Genomic DNA, 26553 nt, shown 5'->3' on the forward strand with positions numbered 1-26553 from the left:
AGATCTGGGTCAGTCCAGATTATACCACTAAGGTAACACCAAAATAGGGACACCAAGCCTCGCGGAAGCTCACAAGGGACAAGCCACACAAGACCCCCAAATCGGAGCTCTAAACCCTCTCGGCCAGACCATCAATCTTCTCCCAAAACCACACAGGTAACGTTCACCACAAGATCCACCAAGGAACAAGAACGATCACAGAGATATGAGACGAAGAACAGTACTCGAGAGTTTACCTCAAACGGATCTGTAGCGCCAAGTAAATAGAGACTACTCACCGACCGACCATGGGCTTCCTAAAGGAAAGGAAGATCACTCCAAGAAGATGAGATCTGACCGAAGAAGGAAAGAACCAGCTTACGAATCTCAGCCATCGAAGGAAAAGATCGGGAGAGCAAAGAGAGGAAGAGAGAGAGAGAGAGGCCGTCAAATGAGGGCAAAGAAGGCAGAAAAGATGCCTTTTATAGGTGGTACTAGGGGACGGTTGTGAAGGGCCATTTGGCTTGGGCTACCTTAAGCCTTGAGCAAATGGGCTCAGCCCATTTCTACTCCAAAGGCCTAATTAAGGGCTTATGGCCCGACTTTTAATGGGCTGCCAATGGGTGGTATTTTGGACGGTACTTCAATCCCGGGCCAAAGCCTATGAAGATAAACCCGAATATTTCGTCATAGCCTTGGGCCTCTTTGGGAAACAAAAAACAACAAATCTCCACCTGATTCCCAAAGAGGCCAGCAAACACAAACAGAAACATGTATAGCAAGATGCAACATAATGCAGATGATGCATAAGCAACTATCAAGTAATTTTGCCAATGTTAAGTAAATCTAGGCAGCTTTTAAATTTAGCCACAGGCAAAATTTTAGTTCCCATATCAGCAGGATTATATTCAGAAAGCACTTTTTTCAATCTAATAATGTTTTGAGATACAATATCACGAATAAAATGCAGTCTCACATCTATATGTTTGGTGCGTTCGCGAAAAATAGGATTTTTACATAAATGAATTACAGATTGACTATCAGAGAAAACAGTCACATTTTCATTAAGAACACATAGTTCATTTAGCAATCCCTTAAACCACAGAGCTTCCTTAATAGCCTCTGTAGCAGCAATGTATTCAGACTCGGTGGTAGAGAGGGCAACAATATGTTGAAGCTGAGACTTCCAACTAATGCATGATTCACACAAAGTAAATACATAGGATGATGTGAACTTCCTATTATCTCTATCACCAGCATAGTCTGAATCAGTAAACCCTTTTAATATCACATTATTAGACTTATGCTTATATATTAATCCTACATTATAGGTGCCTCTTAAATACTTTAATAATCATTTCACTGCTTCCCAATGATAGGGACCTGGGTTTGTCATAAATCTGCTGAGAGTACTAACTGCATAGGCTAGGTCTGGCCTAGTACATACCATGAGATACATGACAGAACCTATAGCATTTGAGTAAGGGATTCTATTCATATCAGGAGATGCCGAACGTTGAAAAAAGGAGACGCCAGACGTGACCCTGCACTTGTGGCACGCCTCGAGCCAAGTGTGGTTGTTGGAATGGTGACTAGCACAGCCCTATAAGAGACCTGTATCTGCATGAGGCAAGCCACACTTCTTTGAGCTCAGTCTTCTCTCCTTTGTGTTGTTCTCCGATCAGGTACTCTCGTTCCTTTTGTAAGATTCATAATTTTGTTTTATTTCTCTTTTACTATAGTTCTATTTTAAAAAAATGGATCTTCAGCTCTTGAAAATTCGCAAGTACTATCCATCTCTCCCACAAAATGATTTAAGAAAGATTTATGCCACTAGGTGTGAAAGACTTCGAATGTTGATGTATAAAAATATCCCTGAGGATATTCGCTGGTTAATTGAAGCAAAAGTTCGATTTCTTGGCGAAACCTCACCTAGTTTTAAGCATTTTCCAGGATTGGGAAAGAGTAGTTTTTCGAAAAAAAGAAGAGCGAAAAGATTAAATGGTTGTCACAAATGTGCTCGATGGACTTGTAACACACGATGCAAATCTGTGGGGTTTACTTCCATAAATCGAGATGATAAAATTTGTTTCATAAAGGATGGGCTGAGTAAGGAGTCTTTGGATGATATCCGATTGACTCTTGAGACGCATCCGTGTGGAATAGTGCAGCGAGAAATTCTTGCTTTATGGACCCAATTTAGAAGTGACCACCAACGCTATAGTCTTGGGAATCTGACTATAATTGACCCTGTTTGCCAATCTATAAGAAAATTGGATGGGAAGCCTATCCCCGCTTCATAGAAGGTGTTTAAGCCGTTTCTGGACGTAAAACCAGAGGAAGATGTGAGCCACAATCACAACTACTTGTATATACGCATGATTTTTGTTTATGTTTATTTATTGTTGAATTTCTATGTAGTTACTTTTGATTGCCAAACCTCTTTAACCAGTTCTACTTTCAGGACATACATAAAGAACTAACATAAATGGAAGGCCAGCCAGTTCGTCGAATCAATACCATATGTGTACTATGTGGCTCTCAACCTGGGAGCGATATTTGTTACACACTTGCAGCAAGCGAACTTGGCATAAAATTGGGAGAGAGAAAAATTAATTTGGTCTATGGAGGGGGAAGTTGTGGATTGAATGGATGTGTTTCACAGGCTGCACATCTTGGGCAATCATATGTGGTAGGTATTATGCCAATCCCTTTGGCTGATCCACAGATTTCCGGGTACACACGAGGTCAACTTATAAGAACGACTTCTATGTCTGAGCGCATGGCTTGTAAGATTTATCAGTCAGACGCCTTCATTGCTTTGCCAGGAGGTTTTGGTACACTTGAAGAAATCTTTTGTATAATCTCCTGGGCCAAGAGCAATCTCCATACCAAACCCATTGGACTTTTAAATATTAACCATTTTTTTGATGGGTTGCTCTCTTTTCTTGATCAGGCTGTGGAACAAAAGTTCATTTCTCTTTCTGCAAGAAATATTCTCATTTCTGCATCCACCATTGAGGAGCTACTAGAGAAATTACACACTTATGTTCCACAGCATGATCCTTACGAGCCTCGAATAGACTGGTCTAAGGTAATTGGAAGCAAGCGCAAAAGGGGTCCGATTAATTTAGATTTATCCCTCTAAGGAGAGCAAGTCTATGATAACATGGCTGAGTAAGGAGTACTTTTCTGTACTCTTGAGACGCATCTGTTTATTTTGACTTGCATGAATTTTTTTTATGTTTTGTTTTAAAGAATTATGGAATGTTGTTAGGCAAGTCTATGATAAGATGGCTGAGTAAGGAGTACTTTTTGTACTCTTGAGACGCATCTCTTTATTATATGACTTGCATGAATTTTTCTTATTTTGATGTGAAAAAGAAAAAAAATATAAAAAATATATGTAGGGTATTCTCACTTGTTTGTTGAAGATTTAGCAGTTCACAATAAACTTACAGACTCGTGGAGTTACAGGTATTCCTAACAAACCCTATTTTATTACTGCAATTCAAGTTGGGGGGAGTAAGGTATATTTATGAATTATCTAGTCCATGTTTAATTGTGAATTTGTAACTGCATGCTTGTAGTTTTATGTGAATTATTTACTTTTATCTACTCCTATTAAAAATTAAAAAAAATTGTGTGTGCTTTAAATAATGTTATCCCTAAAGCTTTGGAGTTATAAACTGATAGCTAGTTGAATTTGCAGTATGAATCATGAATGCATTAATTTCTTATTTGAAAACGTACATGTATGGGATTAGAATAAGTGATTTGCATGCATCAGAAGTTCAATAATTAGAAATTGGTTTATCGGTCATAAAGTCAAAGGCAATGGTAATTAGCACATTGCATGATCCCTTAACAGAAGTGGAGACTATTACCCGAGTGAGTGTTTGAGCCTAATGATCATTAATTCTGAGTGAAATAACACTTATTCTAAATGCGCTTTATTGTTGATCTCATATTTTCAATAGCTTCAAAACATCAATTTGCTTTGAATGTCTAGTATGATGGCGGATGAATTTGGCTGATTTCAAACTCTGAATTAGTTGACTGAGTAACATCGTTTTATAGAAGCATGATCGGGGATCAATTTCTTTCAATTTGAACCTATTAACCTTTTTCTTTCTTCACATTAACCCCCTTGCTAGCCCATTTGAGCTGTTCTTAGCATAATTCCTTTCATTACCCTCGTCTAACCTAGAACCATATGAAGTTTATCCAACCTGGTGTGTTTTTAGGAATCAGTCTATCTCGGTACTTTCATATTAAAAAGAAACAAAAAAAAAAAGAAAGAAAAGGAAAAAAAGAAAAAATGGAAGTTCTCTTAGCTTTTCAGCACGAGTGTTTCAAAATAAATGCTGAAGAAAACAATACGTCCAATTTGATATTAGTGTCAAAAAAAAAAAAAAGAGAAAAAAAAAAATCCCGACACACCATTTGCACACTTTACCCTTTTTTTTGACAACCCGTATTAACCTCATAGCCCCATTACAACCCAGTCCGGTCCCTCTTGATGCTATAAATCATGTGATCTTAGAATTCGAGTTCAGAGTAAAGAATTCTGTTTAAATTCAGAAGTTATTTATCTATGGCATTATTCCAGTCATGAAGCTATGTTAAATTCCCTATTCTTTCATGAAAATACGTTCTTTGTATTTGGGACGACACCGAGTTTGAACTTGTTTTACATTTACTCTTAAAACGGTGGCTCCCTTGTGTGTACACCCGAGGAATAATTTTTTTTTATTTGAGGAAAAATCCATAGTAAGGTTTGAAGTCGAAACTTCGAGGGAATAAGGTAGAATAATGATCATCCTAATTGCCATTCCTAAGATTGTATAACCTTTGACCGAAATCTAATTTAGAATATTCGACTGTATGACAGATGGCTTGTTCTGTTCTATGTATTTCCGTTTTGAATTTGAAATTTTTATATTCATGTGATTATTGTGAATAAATCTGGCCAGTGTAAAGTTTAATTGCTATGGGACTAGCAATGTTTAAGTTGGGGGGTGTGATTAGTGATCAATTTTGTAAAAATTTTATTATAATTTCACCCTTATTTTGATCTTAAAATAGTTTAAATTGAATATTATTATGCATTTTGTGATTTTGTGCATGTTTAAAATATTAATATAAAAATATATATAAAATATATAAAATATAAAAAAAATAAATGTAATATATATAATAATATAATAATATAAAAATATGGAAAGCCCAGGCCCAAGCCCAACACAAGTAAGGCCCAAGCCCAAGCCCAACACAAGGAAGGCCCAAGCCCAAGCCCAACACAAGGAAGGTTCAAGCCCAAGCCCAACACAAGCAAGGCTCAAGCCCAAAAATATGAAAAGCCCAAGTCTCACAAATTGATGACATCATCGCTTACATCATGGGTTGGAGTGACATCATCGCTTACATCATGGGTTGTAGTGACATCATCGCTTACATCATGAGTTGGAATTACATCATCGCTTACATCATTAATTAGATATTTTGTATTATTAAATTATATAATTGAATAGTTTCCATTACATTTTCTAGCCTATAAATAGAGCACTTAGGGTGCATTTGTAAGGATTGGATTTTCTTATAATGAAAGTATAATTTTGATCTTTAGATTTCTCTCTTAAATTTTTAACTTTAGTTTCTATATAGTTTTGTTCTTAGAATTTTTCTCTTAAATCTTTAACCTTTGTTTCCATATAGTTGTATTATGTTATTCATATTGTCTTTTTATTATATACCGCCTATATGGTCGGTTCAAAATAGTCTTTCAATTATTGTCTTTCAATTACATACCGCCTATATGGTCGGTTCAAAATAGTCTTTCAATTATTATCTTTCAATTACATACCGCCTATATGGTCGGTTAAAAAATAGTCTTTCAATTATTGTCTTTTCATTATATACCGCCTATATGGTCGGTTAAAAAATAGTCTTTTAAATACTGTCTTTTAATTCTCGTTATTTAAATTCCTGCCAATTTATTTTAAAATGAAGATGAGTAGCTAAATCCATTCTTGGGTTAAGGCAAGGACAGTGTCCAACGCCAATGATTCCTAAAGAAAGCTGCGCTTAAAATATGTAATATTAATCTGATTCAATTTGAGCAGTGTGCGTATAGTGTATCTTTAAGTTTGGATTAGAGCATAAGCCTAACTTAGAATTTTCATGCCACGTATGGAGATTGCTAGATCTGGAAATGTTTTCATACCCAAGCCTAAATGATTAATCTATATCTATAAATTCTGTCTATGGAATATAGTTCAATTTATGGTAATTGCTTAACTTAGAATTTCCATGCCATGTATGGATATTGCTTAAACAAGAATTATCATTATCTTGAACTAAATTTACTAACAGAGCTGTAAAACTTAATTCAGATGAATATTGCTGATCTTTTCTATCAAATTGGGAATTAATTGGTTTTGACACTGAAATTATCTTGACCCAAGCTACTTAAATTCAGTATTAGTTTAGCTTTAATTATTGTCTTTAGATCATCTTAATTACCTCCTAAAATCAAATATCGTGTGATCTTCATTTTCATCCATAAATAATCTCCTTGTGAATCGACTCGGACTCACCGAAATATAAATTTAAAATTGTACTACACGCACACTCGCACACTGGCGAGTATAATCGCCCTACACTTGCTTTAATAAGAGGATTGACGTTAGATGAATTTGGTTGTAGTTTTGATAAATAAATGTGCAGGGTAGTGTAGCAGTCAGGACTGTTCTATGCCTAGTAATTCCATACTCCTTGCATAGGTTATCAAAATCAGAATTGCAAAATTCTAAGCCATTATCAGTCCTAAGGTATTTTATTTTCTTGTCAGTTTGATTCTCTATTTGAGTTTTCCAGTTTTTAAAACTTTTAAAAGTTTCTGATTTATCTTTTAAGAGAACAACCCAAACTCGCCTAGAGTAATCATCAATCATAGACAAAAAATACCAATTACCACCTGATGTGGGTTTTGACGCTGGCCCCCAAAGATCTGAATGAATGTATTCTAAGGCTCTATGAACATTAGAGGAGAAAGATAGCCTATGATGTTTTCCTAGGACACAATGATCACAGAAAGGGATATCAGACACAAAGTCCTTACCTAAAACACCTTTATCACTTAGCAACTTAAGCCCTTTAACACTCACATGTGCTAACCTGTTGTGCCACTTGATAGTGACATCAGGATTGATTGATGCTATATGGGATCCTAGATTATTAATTACCTCAGCATTTAATACATAGATCCCATTTCTCCTTACCCCTTTACATACTACCATTGATCCTTTAAACATTTTTAACACCCTATTTCCAATTTTTCCAGTAAGACCACTCTTTTCTAATTCTCCAACTGAAATTAAATTTCTAGCCATTTCAGGTATATATCTAACATCTTTTAAATTTAAGACATAGCCATTGTCTAACTTAACAGAGATGTTTCCTACCCCAATGATTTTATATGCTAAGTTACTGCATACTATGGCATGCCCACCTTCAGATTCATGCAAGTTTTCAAACCAATATTTTTGTGATGTAACATGAAATGATGCTCCTGAATCTAAGATCCATTCATGCATGTATGATTTTGCAGCAACATTAATTTCAGTGGAATCAGAATCTAAGAGCATGTAGACTTCACTAGGATCATATGAGGTTACTACATTAGCTTCTTCTTGATCCTTACCTTTTTCTTTATTTTTATTTTTCTCTGCATAGCAATCTTTAATAAAGTGCCCAATCTTACCACACCCATAGCACTTTTCCCCTTTCCTCGGTTTTTGGATTTGGACCTACTTCTACCCTTTTTCTTACTACCTCCCTCTTGATTTTTAAATTGGGACCTACCTCTCATCATATGGACCTCACCATGCCTTTTCTCATGTTTAAGTTCCATTTCTTTACTTCTTAAAGAATCTATAATAATTTCAGGTGTTAAGGTATCCCTACCATACTTAATGGCATTTTTTATTTCTTTATAGATATCTGGAATTGCATTTAATAAGATCATAGCCTTATATTCTTCAGATACTATTTCACCACAATTAGTGATATCTTGAACTAATTTGTTGAAGACATCTAAATTGTCATCTAGATCCTTAGAGGGGTCAATCTTAAAACTGAAATTTTTTTTCTAACAAATAGAGTTTATTTGGTGTAGACTTCTTTACATATAATTTTTCCAGTTTTTCCCATAGCTCTTTAGTTGTGTTAAGTTTTCCTACCTTTCTTAACACTAAATCAGAGAGGTGTAAGATTATTGAAGTGTATGCCAATTCATCAGCTTCTAGTTTTTGTTCTTCTTTAGTACCTTCAGGGTATTTACCATCTATGGCCTTAGATACCTTTTGTTGTACTAAAATTCCCTTCATTTTTTGTTGCCAAATAGAAAAGTCCCCCTTCCCATTGAAAACCCCTAGTTCAAAATGTGTAGTCATACTCACTAAGTATATGAATTTCACACAAAATATGCAGCCTAATTAAATTTAATACAAACACACAGTTTTAAATTAATTCAGGCAGCAAATTCTCAAGAGGTTAATAAAACAGAACTGATCAAGACTAAACAGAGTAGTGAAGACTGATTTACAAAGTAATCAGTATTATAGATTTGCACACAGCCAAGAATAACTGATATCACACACAGTAAATTATCAGAATGCACTAGGAATGTATCGGCAAAAAAAAAATTGAGAACAGTAACAGCAGAACAAATAACTAAAGCTGATACAAAATTTACCGAGCTAGATCTCAAAAGAGAGATCTAGAATGGAATCGGGTCGGATCTCTCGAGCCTGCCAACCTTCACGCGCCAAAGTCTGTCACTACACGCGCCGTTACCAGCCGGAGTGTAGACTGGCACGCGCCGGTCAGGGCGAAGCTACTCGGACTGATGATCACGGATCTGGGGTTGGTTTACCCCGAATCATTCACTGCACAAAGCAATAGGAGTTAACCGATTCGGGTTTCAAGTAAACCCTAGAACCACTTACCGTGAAAAAATCGATCGAAGAAACCAGAGGGCTTTTTCGATTAGGGTTTGATTTTGCACAACCCAAGATCCACACAAGGCTCTGATACCATTTGTTGCGGAAGACAACTAATCCAAAACAGAAAAGAGGTTAGAGCAATATATAATCAAATCAAATAGATATCGAACAAACCAGCCAAGAACACGATAGAGCAAGAGAAACTCCCTATAAATAACTTGTCAAGGCTCAGATCTAGGTCAATCCAGATTATACCACCCAGGTAACACCAAAATAGGGACACCAAGCCTCACGGAAGCTCACAAGGGACAAGCCACACAAGACCCCCAAATCGGAGCCCTAAACCCTCTCGGCCAGACCATCAATCTTTTCCCAAAACCACACAGGTAACGTTCACCACAAGATTCACCAAGGAACAAGAACGATCACAGAGATATGAGACAAAGAACAGTACTCGAGAGCTTACCTCAAACGGATCTGTAGCGCCAAGTAAATAGAGGCTACTCACCGACCGACCATGGGCTTCCCAAAGGAAAGGAAGATCACTCCAAGAAGATGAGATCTGACCGAAGAAGGAAAGAACCAGCTTACGGATCTCAGCCATCGAAGGAAAAGATCGGGAGAGCAAAGAGAGGAAGAGAGAGAGAGAGAGAGAGGCCGTCAAATGAGGGCAAAGAAGGCAGAAAAGATGCCTTTTATAGGTGGTACTAGGGCACGGTTGCAAAGGGCCATTTGGCTTGGGCTTGGGCTCGGCTTGGGCTTCCTTAAGTCTTGAGCAAATGGGCTCAGCCCATTTCTCCTCCAAAGGCCTAATTAAGGACTTATGGCTCGACTTTTAATGGGCTGCCAATGGGTGGTATTTTGGACGGTACTTCAATCCCGGGCCGAAGCCTATGAAGATAAACCCGAATATTTCGTCATAGCCTTGGACCTCTTTGGGAAACAAAAAACAACAATTTTTATTTATAATCAGGTATAAACTATATGAATATATATATTTTTATTTATAATCAGGTATAAACTTTATGAATATATATTTTTCTTTATTTGTTGCTGCTGTGCTGCAAATTTGTTTGAATTATGTTGACTGATTGAAATAAGTCAAAAATATATATTTGTAATGCCAAAAAACCATATATGTGTTTGTATATTCACTTACATATTATTATTACACACACACACACACATATATATATATTATAAAGTTTTGGCAAACCCCAATATTATATATTATTATTACACACACATATATATATTTTATAAAGTTTGATTGAAATACTATATATTTTTATTTATGTTGCCTGCTATTGCCAAATCCACTCGTCAAAGTTTTGACAAATCCCAATATTCGATTGTTGATTTGGTGATCCATCTTGGCCAAGTCACCCTTGCTATCTTTTCCCCACAACGACTATCTCAACGTTAGTGCAAGTTGATTTGTCATTAGAAAAGGACCGTCATGTAACATATATCCACATATCAAAGGTCTAAGCGATCGTCAGGAAGGGAAAATCGGCTAGAGAAGACAACCAATAGACATGGTAGCAGCGGCAACCAGCACAACCAGGCTACGATGATGACTAGCAGATGTGACAGTGGTGATGGCCAGCAAAACCATCAGCTAGCTAGATTGTTTGGCGATAACAATGATGGGAACAAACGCAGCACGATCAGGGTTTGTGATTATTAATTTTGAGATTTTTTTATTAACGTGTATTTAATGAGTGATATTGTGTATTTAATTATTGATCTGTGTATTTGATTATTGATTTTGTGTATGCGTGTGTTTGATTATTGATTTATGTATTTGATTATTGATTTTGTGTATATATATTTCATTATTAATTTTGTGTATGTATATATTTGATTATTTTATGTATTAAATGTTCAAAGATAATTTCACAATTATATTATTCCCAAACAAAGTGTGATAAGTTATTTAAATTAGAGATAACTTTGTTAAATATATTTATAGTTTTTTTTATACAAAATTACATATTAGTGAATTATCTCATTACAGAACCAAATCACATAAAATTTATATCGTATTTTTTAATTTTTTTTAATTTGATGCTTCCGATCGGGTTCTAAAAATGGTTATCAAAGTTACGCAGTAAGATTATTTTAAATAATTTTGTTAAATAATTAAATATTATTAAATTTTAATACTATAATATTTATTGTTAAATTATAAAATAGATAATAATTTTTTATAATAATAAAAATTATAAGTAAAATAAAATAAATAGAATTAAAATTTATTAATAAACTGTTATACGTTATTCCTGCATCGCTCCTTGTGGGCCAGGCTCAGTCCAATGGGCCGACCCAATTACCAAGAACCTAGAAAGTCCAGGCGACCTTGTCAAAGAGAGCTCATAAACCACTGAAATCCAAAACTCATAAAGTAAGCATTCCGCGAGCTCCCAGTAAAACCTATAGCAAGCTCTTAACGATCGACTGACGAGCTAGTAGCAAAACCCTCAGTTCGCTTGATCGCTCAGGTCGCTGGCCTAAAACCGCTAGGTCGCATAAGTGGTAAAACTACCGAAGAGTCAGAGGTAGGGACTATTCACTTTTTCTGCAACAGCCCATGCCCCTCGTAATGAGGATTCCACTCCCGATTTTGTGTAGACGATAAGGGCTGTTTGTCCCCCATTAGTAATCGTTGTATTTCTATATGTTATCTAAATTGTAAAGGCACCTCAATATAAATAAGAATCAGAGATATCATGAGGGGCAAAGATAGAAATAATAATCATACATTGCCATTCTGAAAGAATAATCAGAGTGCGGTAGTGAAATAGGTATTGTTCTGGCCGAACCACATAAAAAATTCTAGTGTCGACTCATGTTCGAGAACTTTGTTTTCTTCTTCTTGACACTTTGGACTTATTCACCGCGGCCCAAAAATAAATCGGGGTCGGCTGAAATTGAACGTCGACATAAACAAATAAAATAGGGATACAAATAGAGGGTAGAATATTGAGTGTGATTGGAGTAACCACAATTTTTGAAATAAAAAAAGAATGAGGAGTGAATTATTTATAATATAATATAGAGTAGAATAGGGAGCGTGGTTGGAGATAACTTAACATATAAGTTAGAAAAACTAGATATAAAAATATTTTTAGATAAAAATATTTTTTATTATATTTATTAAACTTATTTACTAATTCTTAAAAAATTAGTTACATGTTTTCTAATGTATTTTAAAATATTTAATAAAAATTTTAAAATACTTTTTATATTTGTCTTGATTATTTTATATCTTAATTTAAAAAATATTTTAATTTTATTTTAATACAAAATTATGTTGTTGATTTTAATAAATACTACTTAATAAACTATTAAGAAAGCACCACGTTTAAGGCACGGGTATAAATAAAAAATGAAGTTAAATGAAATATCTTAATAATACATAAACCAATTAATGGTTTCGTACTGTACCTACAGCGACGATGCAGCCAACATCGTAGTGGAATCTGGACAGCTGATCAAAGCCTGAAAATGACATACTCTAGGCCGTCGGCATCTCCGACCAGGAATCAGAAATATTGCCCGTATGGGCAGCTCAGTTGCTCAAGAAGGAGGCACAAAATATTTTTCGTGATAAATTTTGGATCAAAACCGATGATTGAGTCTCGCAAGCGGCAATGTGGGGTACCTCTCTCCAAAGTGAGGGGACTCCTTGTACGCGGTGAGGTCGAGTCTAGCCACTGCGTCCGGCTGAGTCACTATGATTAACCTCCCCCACGTCTTGTCGGGCTGGGTGTGGGGGGCGCCCGGAGTGAGCGATTTCACCTTGACCAAGGAATCAGAACTATTTATGGCAGAGTTATGATGTGGGATTGGATTGGAGGTAAATAGATAGATAGGACAGCCGGGAAAGGATAATAAAATATTAGACATGTGCCATTTTGTTTGAGTGCGATTTTGTTCACCCTTTTTAACGGGTGACCATCACCCTCAGTGTTTTAAGAATAAAAAATAATAAAACGACAGTTAAATATTATCTTTCATGCAGTCGTTCTGTTATTTTTAACCCTCAACATACTGAGAGTAATGGTCAACCAATTAAAGAGGTGAACAAAATCGCACTCATTTTGTTCACCATGATTGACTTTAGTCCAGTTCGAAAACGTTATTTTGGTTCCCTATCTTATCCATCACCCTATTTCTCTCTCCTCTCTCCTTTCTTTCTGCTGACTCATTGATCGTTGCTTGCCTTTGCTGCCTCCTCGACCCACTACGCAACAACGAGGTCAACGAGTTGACAGTAGCAAGAGGAAATAGAGAGAGAGGAGAGAGAAACGACGAGCAACGTCACGGCAGCGAGGTGGGATACAAGTACATTAGAATCACTTCCAGAGTACATGAAAGTATTTTACCAAGCAATCTTAGATGTTTACACAGAAATTGAGGAGGAGACTACAAAAGAAGGAAAACCCTACTATGTACACTATTCAAAAGAAGCTGTAAGACTAAGACCTATATTCTTGAGTTGATTGGATTGACAATATATATATTGACATGGATTGCAAGTACCATATAGTTAGATGTGGCTTAACAATTAACATGCCATTGTATTCTCGTCAGATGAAAAAACTTTGTTGTGCCTATCATGCTGAGACGGAGTGGTGTCACAATAGTTATGTCCCCACAGTTGAAGAGTACCTGAAGGTTACAGTAGTGAGTTGCGGCTACCCATTGATTGCAACAATTAGCTCGATTGGCATGGGGGAGTTTGGGACGAAGCAAGCATTCAATTGGCTGTCAGAAGATCCTTTGATTCTTACAGAATCATCACTTCTTTGCAGGCTCATGGATGATATCACGAGCCACAAAGTAAATGATGACCAGAATGATAATTATAATAACAATATTTCTTATAGAACGATTAATTTGTGTGCTTTTTACTTGTTTCGATTTGAGCAGGAAAGGGAACATGTAGCCTCAGCAGTGGAGTGTTACGTGAACCAACATGGGGTTTCAGAACAAGAAGCAATAGATGAATTGAGAAAACGAGTTTCCAATTCATGGAACATCATAAATGAGGAGCTACTCAAACCAAATGCATTCACTTCGATGCCTCTCCTGACTAGATTTTTAAACATGGCTCAAGTCATGGATCTCATATACCAAGAGGAGGATGGTTACACAAATGCTCATCTTCTGCGAGACTATGTGACCTCTCTTATAATCGAGCCCACTATCATGTGAGCAGAATGGGCATTAATAATAACGTGTAATATTAATCTGTTTCCATATGGGACAACTAATAATGTATTCCCATTTTTACTCCGGTAGCTTAATGTGTGGTACCTATATTACAATAAGGTTTTTCTTTCTATATATATATAATAAATAAAGCAACAATATCATTATGCATGTCGTCATAAATTACTAGTGTATTAATTAGTCATGCAGTGTATGGAGGCACGAACTTGTGGAATAGAAACAATGGGACTAACAAGATTACCACGTCCAAATTATTGACTGAATGGGAGCCTTATGACCTCTTATTTGTAGCATTAAGTTCCCCTACTCGAGCAATGAAAACTAATCCTCGTGAAGACAAATTAATATGGTTGCAGTGGTGGTGGGTTAGCTTTAATTTGATGGTAAACTCAGCTGCTGTTAGCTGGTATTTGATTTTTTTTATTTATTATATTTGTCAAATAATTATATTTCTTTTGGTACGTACAAACAATTGAATTTTAAATATAAGAATTCAAATGAAAAAATTTAGACCGTGAATATTTGAAATTATAAATTTCAAAAGACATGATTTGGAAATCCTATTTGAACACTTGGCACATTTCATATTTAATTATGCATTAGGAATATAAAAAATCACATCACATATTTTCGGTTCGCAACCAGTGCTGCTGGCTCAAGGTATATGCCCCTGAGGGCTATGCTTAAGGCCCCTAGAAATGATAAGAGCAGGCAAGCAAAATAAAAATTGGTTTAATTTAATAAAAATTGTATCACATAGTGTATTTATCATATCGATAAAAACTGTATCCTGCCTAAAATTTCTAGGCGGGATCTTTTGGGCATGGCTAGAATTCGAGAAGCTCGATTGGGCTAAAGATCTTGCTTAGCCATTATGCACTTGACCTATATAAAAAAATAAAACTCTAATACGTTGTTGCGGAAGACAACTAATTCAAAACAGAAAAGAGGTTAGAGCAATATATAATCAAATCAAATAGATATCGAACAAACCAGCCAAGAACACGATAGAGCAAGAGAAACTCCCTGTAAATAACTTGTCAAGGCTCAGATCTGGGTCAGTCCAGATTATACCACCCAAGTAACACCAAAATAGGGACACCAAGCCTCACGGAAGCTCACAAGGGACAAGCCACACAAGACCCCCAAATCGGAGCCCTAAACCCTCTCGGCCAGACCACCAATCTTCTTCCAAAACCACACAGGTAACATTCACCACAAGATCCACCAAGGAACAAGAACGATCACAGAGATGTGAGACGAAGAACAGTACTCGAGAGCTTACCTCAAATGGATCTATCGCGCTAAGTAAATAGAGGCTACTCACCGACCGACCATGGGCTTCCCAAAGGAAAGGAAGATCACTCCAAGAAGATGAGATCTGACCGAAGAAGGAAAGAATCAGCTTACGGATCTCAGCCATCGAAGGAAAGGATCGGGAGAGCAAAGAGAGGAAGAGGGAGAGAGAGAGGCCGTCAAATGAGGGCAAAGAAGGCAGAAAAGATGCCTTTTATATGGTGGTACTAGGGCATGGTTGCAAAGGGCCATTTGGCTTGGGCTTGGGCTCGGCTTGGGCTTCCTTAAGCCTTGAGCAAATGGGCTCAGCCCATTTCTCCTCCAAAGGCCTAATTAAGGGCTTATGGCCCGACTTTTAATGGGCTGCCAATGGGTGGTATTTTGGACGGTACTTCAATCTCGGGCTGAAGCCTATGAAGATAAACTCGAATATTTCGTCATAGCCTTGGGCCTCTTTGGGAAACAAAAACAACATACGTAAACACATTTATCTTTAGAGACTACTAAAAGTCCCTTTTTAACTTCTTTCTGATTATTAATTTAATAGTTGGAGATTATACAAGAGTTTGGACGCTCAACAGTCGACATATTTGATGATCATCCTCCCGAGGATCATCACCTATAAACAACACCTGTCCAATAAATTAAGTCCCTTCTCCCCATATAATACTAACAGAAATAAGTTATTGATCAACCACACTTCCACCACTACTATATATGTATGCTTTTTGTTCAAGAGTCTTGTATCTACAGTCATCAAAAGATTAGTGCTCATGTTTCGGCTGTTGATACTTCAAGAACTAACGTGCCAGAGTTTCCCCGTGAAGTAGCAAACTTTTTCCTCCTAGCATTGGGGGAGACCGTTTCTTGCAATGTCTGAGAAACCCAATGGTATAATTGAGGACATAAGGGAGTAATTTACTTATTGAAAACTAATTATTAAATGCCATTGCCATAGCAAATACAGTATAGCCGTATGTGTTGCTTTTCTTTCCTTTTTATTTTTGTTTAATTGTCGACTGTCATTAATAAAGAAAATGAAACAACCAAACAAAGCAAAAGACTGAGGGAAGTGTTAATTATACGTACATACATATATATATATATATATATCTTGCTAGCTAGTTCCTCAGCTGAAGAATACACCTTGGTTAATATTACTTAATGTGGACTAGAAAATCGACACCACCATGCAATAACACTTCATAGGACTAAAAGAAGAAGCGAGGAGGGTGACAAACCTGTACAAAAGCGAAACTTGATTGATACAGCGCAACGGTTGGGCATGTCTTACCATTTTGAGAAAGAGATGGAACATGAGTTGAAGAAAATATATGGTGAATGGGATGACAAGGACAATGATCCGTATGGTGTTGCTCTCCGGTTCCGTCTCCTAAGACAGGAAGGATATCGAATCTCTTGTGGTAATTAATCAACACTTCACCATATAGGTCATTAAGGTGGCATGTCTGGAGCACAAGGTCATATAATAATTTAGCAAGCTCATGGACTAGAAACGAGACATGAATGAAGAGATCACAATACGTTATTTATACAAATAGAGTTTTTACAGGTACTTTGAAGGATTATTTTGTTCCTTTCTCTCCTCTCTCAATGACTATTTTGTTATTTTTTTCTCCCCAGCAACCTCTCCTTTCTCTCTCCCCTTCCTCTCGCTGTGGTCGCCACATCCTCGCTGCTGCAACTGCCGCCGACCCTTTCATTACCATTCTTTGCCTTCGCTGCCTCGCCTCTTTTCTCCACTACAACCTCGTCGTTTCTCACTACTACAACCTTGTTTTCTCGTCGTTGCCACCTCATCTTCTCACCATAATTAATTAGCAAGTTCATTAAGGTGGCATGTCTGGAGCACAAGGTCATATAATAATTTAGCAAGTTCATGGACGAGAAACGAGACATGAATGAAGAGATCACAATATGTCAATGAAGTGTCTAGCATGCATGCTGACTTTGTATGAGGCGTCATTTCTCAAGGCAGATGGAGAAGAGATCCTTGATAAAGCTCTGGCCTTCACATCCACTCACCTTTGACAAGTCAAGGTAAAGCCCAACATCTGCCATATGAAAGTATATTCACGCCCTAAGCAGGCCTATCTGGAAGGACTTTTCATCGAATTTGTTGTAGTAGACTTAAAAGAATTTTTTTTTTTTTATCTGGTGACTCTTTAGTAAATGTACAATAATACTTCAAGAATTTCTGATTGCTTGAATATTTTACTTAAGTGTGTTTGAGAGCATTCGGGTACTTAGATAATACAAACGTCTAGATGTCTCAAAAAATAAGTTTAGAGGATATAGCAGTATCTTAAAGCAGTATCATTTTAAGATATAACAATGTCACTTTTAAAATACAAAAATAAATGATATAATTTAGACAAATTTCAAAGATAACCTCTACCTTATATTTATTAATTCATAAATTATTATAAATATTTAACAAGCTTACACATTATACACTACAATGACATCCATTGTCGTTCGCACACTCTTAAAAAAAAAAAAAAAAAAAAATCTTCATTTTGTCAATGACGCAGGGCCCAGGCAGTCAATTGATAAAATCTTCATTTTATTACGTGGTCACTGCAATATCTTCTGGCACAACGCGTGTCACCATTAATTAATGTGGCATCTTCTACAACTACAACTACATATATATATATATATATTACAGGGTTCTGAACCCAAAGCGATGTCGATGGCTGCAACAATGTGTTGCCGATCAAATAGCTCACCACCGCCATGGCATGTCGTTGTTCTGCTCGCTGGCCACCTTGACCCCGAAACGCTAGCCATGGCATCATGCGTATGCAAATCGTGGTTCCTTTGCATGTCGTCGGACCATCTCTGGAAACCCATTTGCAATTCCCAGTTCCCCTCCCTCTCCAGTCTCCATGTCCACGCCGCAGACTCCGCCGTTTCCTACCGCCATCTGTACGCTCTCGCCCGGATATCAGCCAGGCGCCGCCTTCAGAAGCCTCCGAAGCCCCGTCTTACGCTCGCCAACCTCATCTTCACTATTGACGCCCACAATGAGGACGATTCTTGTATTTTCAACGTAGTAAAACCGGGCGCGGAACTTAATACCGATGCCGACGGCGTATTCCGGTTCGACATAGACGTGGACGATGAGAATCTCTGGGCGGTGGAAGACTTGGATGGGTTGAAGATTACGTGGAACATGGTGTTGGAAGGGTTTAAAGGGATGTTCACAATGATGGACTACTGCAAGGGCAAAGGCAGCTTCTTGCCACGGACCGATGGGTGGTTCTCGGCAGAGCTTCCGTCGCCGGGGTGCTGTTCGAGCCTCTCTGGGAGTGGGTTTGCGGCGGATTTGAGGTTAGGGTTGAGGCGAAAGGGTGAGAAGGGGGGCAAGATGACGGTGGCGATGGTGGGAGTGGCTGTGTTGAGCGTCGTTAGCTGGAGATATTACTTTTAAGTTTTTTTAGATCAATTTTAATTTGTATAATTATTACTTTTAAGTCTAATTTAAATGTATTTTTTTCAATTTTGGTTGCTAATTTTATTTTTTATTAAAAAATTTATTTAATTATTCAATTTATTAAAATAGTTTTGGATAAAACTGTAAATATAGTTAATCCGTTGATTACATAATAACAATATAATTATAATTACTAATTAATGTAAAACCGCGCTTAAGATTATTCTTATTTTTATAATTATGATTATAATGATTTTAAAAATCATAATCTAATGAATAGTGACATTCAAAATGTTTCGCCACCCGCCTTGACCCGAAAACCCTAGCCATGCATGGCTTCTTACTTCTGCAAATCCTGGTTCTTTTGTATGTCTTCCGGCCATCCGTGGAAGTAAATTTCTAATTCTTGGTTCCCCCCTCTCTCCGCCCTCCGTGCCTCAGACGCTGCTGTCTCCAACCGTCGATCCTAGCTCTCGGCTGGGATATCAGCGAGGCGCCGCCTTCTAAAGCCCTGGAAACCCGTTTTCCGTTGACCAATTAATCTTATTTTCACAATTCATGTCCACGACGGTGACGATTCTTATATTCCGAATGTTGTAAAACCAGGCGCCCAACTTCAAATCGATGCCAAAGGCGTATTCCGGGTCAATATTGATGTCGACGATGAAGAGCCCTTGGCGGTGGATGACTTGGATGGGTGGAAAGTAAGTTGGAATGTAGTATTGAAATGGATTGACGAAAGGTGTTAATTAAGAATGATGTGAGGACTGACAGTTGCTTATTGTCGTCTAATTCCCGTCGCCGGGGTGCGGTTGGAGGGTTGCCGGGGGTGGGTTGGCGGCGGATATGGGGTCAGGGTTGCGGCGGGGAATCAAAGGGAAGATGACAGCGGGATGGTCGGAGCAGGTGTATATATTAGCTAGGCGTGAGCATTGAAAGACAAACATGGGACGTATTTTTTCAACAAAATGATTTCCTATTCTGTGTATTATATTAAAACAGTTCTACCTGCGTATGCATGCTTTTGACAAATGACATTATATATTGACAAAATAAGGCCACATGTCAGCTTATGGTGCAGTATTTTTCCGCCCAAAAATACAACACCCCTCCTATCAAGGAGTGAACACGAGTTCACCTTGGTTAAAAGGAGTGAACAAAATCGCAGTCAATTTCTCCTCCATGCAACATACATCAGAATTCATTTAATTCTTCCCTTGGACGACTCCATTAATATTACATTGAAACTACCAACTTTATTTCCTCGAAATGAATGGCTTTCTTTGTTGAAAATTATCAGTTTTGTGGCCAATCAATAAACCATTAGACGTGACTGTCGCACAATTACTATTCATTGTGATTACCAATATATATATATATATATATTACTGTGAAATTATTTACCAATATATATATTACCATGAAATTATTATAGAAAAAATATTTATTAAGATATATTTATTACATACACGTTTTCACGTATTTTGTTGGGAATACGTTTATTTTATGCAATTGTTGTAAGTATTATTCTTTATATGTACTGCTATCGTTATATATTATTTTTTATATTTTGTATATTTTAGTTCTTTGGTGTCTTTTATTGATGTAATTGCTTAATATCTAATATTTGTTTATTTCTTCTGGGTTGTTTGTTAAATTATTTGTCTTTTATTCGTGATTGTTTTTGATTATTATAATTTGTTTCGATCGAAAGAAATAATATATATTTTAGAAACAAATTGTTTGCGACATAATATATATTTTCATATTTTATACTGTAGAAATAATATGTATTTTAATTTATAATTAGGTATGACTTATATGAATATATTTTTATATTATATACTGTGGAAATAATATATATTTTTATTTATTTGTTCTTGTTGGGCTGCGAACTTGTTTGCTTTATGTTGATTGGTTGAAATAAGTTAAATAAAGGGTGAAGGATAATGCTATTGGAAATTCTATTTGTAGCCATCTTTTTTACTCTTCATAATCATTAAAAATTTATTTATTTTTTTATTCTTTGCAACCATGTTAATGACTTTTTGCGGTCAATTTTTTTCAAAAATATCCTCTTCTATCACCACACAGCGATCCCCGAAACACATCCTCAAATCATCTTTTATACACAGATACATATATATATATATACATACCGTAACTAATACAAAAATTCTACAGAATAGAAAAACAATATAAGTGTTTGCTGGCTCTTCAAGAGTCCAGCGCTTCTCTCAAACTCAAGTTGAGCAGGATGCAATTTTTCCTCCCCTTTTATTCAACGGCTTTTATAATTTAAATACAACAAATCTTTGAAGAAAAATAAGAACTACTAAGCTAAAAATAAGGAAAAAAATTACAACCTATTTCCACTATCAACGTTTCCCAAATAATAAGGAAATAAAACAGAAATGGCATCTGAAAAAGTAACAGTCTTATGATCGTAACATACACACACATAATGGCATGGTGGATATATAAATACACACACGCGCAGACATACACACACATATATATATACACACACACAAAGTGGGCATGGCGGCCATAGCCGCCCCATAAATTTTAATTTTTTTATTTAATATTTTTATATTTTAGTGAATTTTAATTTTTTTTTATTTTTTAGCGACGGGGTTGAACCCGTCGTTAAATTTGAATTATTTTTATTTTTTAACAACGGGGTTGACCCGTCACTAAATTTTAATTATTTATTTATTTATTTATTATTTTTTAGCGATAGGTGTGTTCCGTCGCTAAATTTTAATTTTTTTTATTTAATTTATTTATTTATTTATTTTTTTTTTTACTTTTTAGCAATGGGTCAGCCCTGTCGTTAAAAATAAAAAATAAAATTTAGCGACAGATTACTCCCGTCGCTAAAAATAAAAAAAATTAAATAAAAAATTAAAATATGCTAAAAATAAAAAATAAATAAATAAATTTAAAATTTAAAAATTAATAAAAAAATTAAAATTTAGCGACAAGGTCGACTCCGTCGTTAAAAAAAAATAAAAAATAAAATTTAACGACGGGTTACTCCCATCTCTAAAAATAAAAAAAAATTAAATAATAATTTAAATTTGCTAAAAAATAAATAAATAATTTAAAATTTAGATATAAAAAAATTAAATAAAAAAATAAAATTTAAGGACCGGTCAACCCCATCTCTAAAAAATAAAAATAAATAAATAAATAAAATAAAATTTAGCGACAGGTTACTCCAGTCGCTAAAAATAAATAAAAAATTTAAATTTACTAAAAATAATAAATAAATTTAAAATTTAGATATAAAAAAATTAAATAAAAAAATACAATTTAGCTACGGGTCAACCCCGTCGCTAAAAAATAAAAAAAAAATTAAATAAAAAAATTAAAATTTAGTGACGGGTATTCCGTCGCTAAATTAAAAAAAAAATTAAAAAATTAGCAACGAAAATTTCGTCGCTATCCGTCACAAATTAGCGACGGAATAATTCCGTCTTTAAATTCCGTCACTAAATATAATTTTTCTTATAGTGCTAAGTGATTGCATAATATGGGTGGTTAAACATTGAAAATGAAAGGTAAAATTGAATCTTTGCTTGATACTATTTTAGGTATATTAAAAAGTGGTTACTGAGAGTAAAATCGTGGTTAGGAATAGAATTTCCCTAATGCTATTTGTACATCTAAGATGATTTGAAAATACCATTTTTTCCCTTTTCCTTCTTCCCTTAATGATCATTTTGCCCTTCTCTCCTCTTCTCTATCCTCTTCTATCTTTTTCTCCTCTCCTCTTCCTCAAGCACCGTCTCTCGCTACCTCACCGTCGCTACCCGTCGTCTACCCCTCCTAGTCCTCGTCGTCTGTCGTCACCGCCTCACCCTCGTCGCGCTATATCCTCACCTAGCAGACGGCTGATGCATGGCTGACCACCGCTATGAGAGGGAGACGACCAGGTAAGAATGCAGCGGGCAACAAGGGCAAGCGTAAGCGGCGATCAGTGAGGTCAGCGGGTGGTGGCGGTGGGTTAGGAGAGAATGCAAAGGTAAGTGGTGGGCATCGAGTGATAAGTGCGAGGCAGCAACGGAGGTGACGGCAAAAGGAAGGCTATGATAGGTAGTATTGAAGATGAGAGGGGAAAGAGATGAGAGAAAAGAAGAGAATATCGTGAATTTACCGTGATAAGTCCTCAATTTCTCGCGAGAACATCATCTGTAAATCTCTCTGTAAAACTCTTCCAATACGAATAGTGTGACCCTGAAATATCGAAGAGAGTCATTGTAACGCCCCGCTTTCTGAGCGCGTTAAAACTCAGGACAATTCTAGGATAATTTAATTTTTTTTTTCAATACTACTAAAACTAAACCATATCATTACTCTTATCCATCCCAAAATTTTCATACATCTATCTTGAATGAAAATCATCATAAACATTAAATGCGGAAACTAGAATCGAATCTAACATCTTAACATTAATCATAAATCAATTCTTACATTCTCATGAACCATAAATAAGGTACATCATCATTAACTATAAAATGAGACTATACATCATCATTCCCCAAAACGTTCAAAATTCGAAATAGCAGAATTTAAATACATGGATTACATAACATACATTCAACTCATCATGCACTTTACTAAGTGTCATTTCATGTCTCATTCATCGTCGTTTCTGTTACAATCTTTATATGGAACGTTTGAATATTCTAGGGGTAAAGCCAAGTTAGATGATGAATCATCTAAGTAAGGGAACAAAACATTTAATGCTCATATATGTATGCAATACACATAACATCATAACTCTCATGTTTGGGTCGATTGCATCTTAAGATTACCCGTCATTTTTTCAGTCTCCCTGCCAGACCGAGGTGTATGGGTGCACCTTTGGTAAGGTAACGAAGCCAGTACCTAATCCCAAACCCATGCAACGTATGACCGTGAATCTCATCATGCTCATATGCATATTTCATCATCAAAGATGTAAATGCAATCTACATGACATACTCATATCAAGGCATGACAACATGATAAAATCATTTACTTAAAATCAGATTTTGAGATTGAACAACTTACAAACCAAATATTTTCATAAAACAAAATCTAGTTGGGAAGTACCACTTACAAGTCATTTTCATAAACTAAATCTAGATGAATAGCGCCACTTACCTTCTCAAACTTATCGGGCTACCTCGATATTCGTGCCTTGCCTCGAAATACTATATCACCTTGATTTGCGTGCCAACCTCAAAATTCGCACAAGACACTTTAACTTAAGCCTCAAAGCATCCTAATTATCGTATTTATTTAAATAAGTATTAAAACCTATTTTTTCATAATTTCTTGTATTTTCTTCTATTTTCCCTTCTAAAAATTCAAATAAATACCTCCGAATCTATTTTCTCAAATCTTTTTCCACAAAAATTCATTAAAGCCTAATGACATCAAAGGAAAATTACCGGACTTACCTCAAACCCTCATTTGCACGTAAAACAAGGCTAGTCGATGCAGAAACTGAGACATTGGGAGGGTAAACCTCAAAACTTTTTGCACAAACCTCCATAAAATATTTTTCTAAATTTTTAGAAAATTTTTTCAAATTTTTCGGAGGCCCGCACGTGCCCAGGGCGACTGGGCGCGCGTGATGACTAGCGCGTGACCAGCACGCGCCGATCGTCTTCTCCGACGACGGCCTTGCCGGCTTTCCAGGTTTTCGATGCTACTTTGATCTCCTTGCTTAGTCGATCCACATGCACCATCTTGGGACTCCAAAGGATGGCCGATAGGCCTTCAACCGGAGGCTTAAAGCCTTGGCCGACGCCACCGCCTCTCAACTCCAGCGAAGCTTGAAAACCTATCAAACCACAACGAAAATGCTTCTAATTTTCCAGAAACGATCCTCAGGCTATGGGCAACAAAAGCTCCTTATTTTGGAACCCCAATTCGTTCGAAAAAGTCCTCAATTTGAAGGTCCCATTCTTCTATTTTCGGCCATCGAGCAACCCCTATTTATAGGCATCTTCGATACTTCAAATGCCTGAGATCGGCCAACCCATGAGCCCTAGAGCATAAACCTACCTTAGATAAACCTCAACTCGACCTTACCTGACCAAAATCGCCACTTGCAAGTGAGCGACAAATCGACCATCATTCTGGTCGATTTTTTCTCTAAATCCAGCCACCCTAATGGTCTTTGTCGGCCACAACTTGACCCAAAGGTGTCCTCGACCGACCCTCGTGGGTTCCCAGTGGCCAATTTTGGCGATGGAATGGCTGGTCGGCCATGGCTACTTTGGAGGTTTTCAATTATTTGCACTTTGGCCCCTCCATGTTTTGGCTTTCTCATTTTGCCCATTTCATTTTACCCCTGAACTTTCCATCATTGTACTTAAGACCCTTAAGTCCTAAAACATTCATTTGACTCTCGAAAATTCTAAAAAAACATCATTTCGACCTCCTTCCGACAATTTCACAAAACTGCACTTAGGCCTGAATCTTCATTTTGGCCTTAAACCCATCCGTTTCTGCTTGAAACCATTGAAGGGTTGTTCCTTATGAGAAACCAAAGCCCCCTCAAGCTTTCATTGGCTTCCTGAAAGTTACCTATAATAATTCGATTTTGCAGCCTAAAAGACAGTTGCATTTTAGCTGTACCGAAATTCGTTCCGAGTCCAATTTCTTCCGATACCATAAATCATGCCTCGAAATGCTTGATAAAGCCGTATAATTTTCCTTAGATATCTCGGATCCAGGGCACCCCCTGCAGTCGATTCGGTACTTATAATTACTGTCAGGTCAATTTTTCGCTATTCTAAACTTACTTAAATTACGTGGTAACCTCATGAAAATATGGGTTCTTACAGACATCCATTGCAATTAAAGGAATGACCATCAGCATTTAATGCCATATGGGAGAGATGCTGGCTCAAAAGAAAATTCAATCTGCAGCACATAAAATTGCTCTTCACAGCCTGCCAAATTCTTCATTAATTTTAAAATTCTTATTTTATCCCCACAACCCACTATCTCATCCAACCATCCCCTACTGCCACCTCACATTTCTCTTTCTTTTCCGCACCATATACCACCCTCTACCGCCATGGTTGTCGACCCACACACACACACACTCTATCTCTGTGCAATTGCCGCGAGGTAGGTTGGCACCACCATTGCCAAGGTGGGTCAGCAATGGCCGACCCACCGGAAGGGGGGAACTGCCAAAATGCGGGGTTCGAGAAACCCTCGAACCCCGCAATACGGGGTTCCCCCTAAGTGGGTCAGCCACCTCACAGCTGTCATAGAGAAAAAGAGCGAGAAACAGTGGGTCGGCCGCCATGGTCAACCCATACACACACACATATATATACACACACATGATTTCATGGCCGCGGCCATAGAACCCAGTAGTTTGGGAATGCCCAGTCGGCAATTGGGGAACCCAGTTGGGTTCCATGGCCACGACCTTCATGTGTGTGTGTATATATATATATATCTATGTGTGTGTTGGTCGGTCGAGGTCTGTGTATATATAAATGTATGTGTTTGTATGTGTATGTGAATACGGTGTGAGAAAGAAAGGCCATG

General features: G+C 36.8%; 1 protein-coding gene across 1 annotated transcript; it reads left to right on the plus strand.

The window, feature by feature from the left end:
- Nucleotides 1-18234: 18234 nt before the first annotated feature.
- Nucleotides 18235-18981, plus strand: LOC127799094 (probable F-box protein At5g04010). Its single transcript, XM_052332826.1, has one exon. The coding sequence runs from the start codon at nt 18235-18237 to the stop codon at nt 18979-18981; it is 747 nt and encodes a 248-aa protein (XP_052188786.1).
- Nucleotides 18982-26553: the final 7572 nt, after the last annotated feature.

This window comes from Diospyros lotus, chromosome 4, assembly GCF_014633365.1.
Source record: "Diospyros lotus cultivar Yz01 chromosome 4, ASM1463336v1, whole genome shotgun sequence".
NCBI classification, from domain to species: domain Eukaryota; kingdom Viridiplantae; phylum Streptophyta; class Magnoliopsida; order Ericales; family Ebenaceae; genus Diospyros; species Diospyros lotus.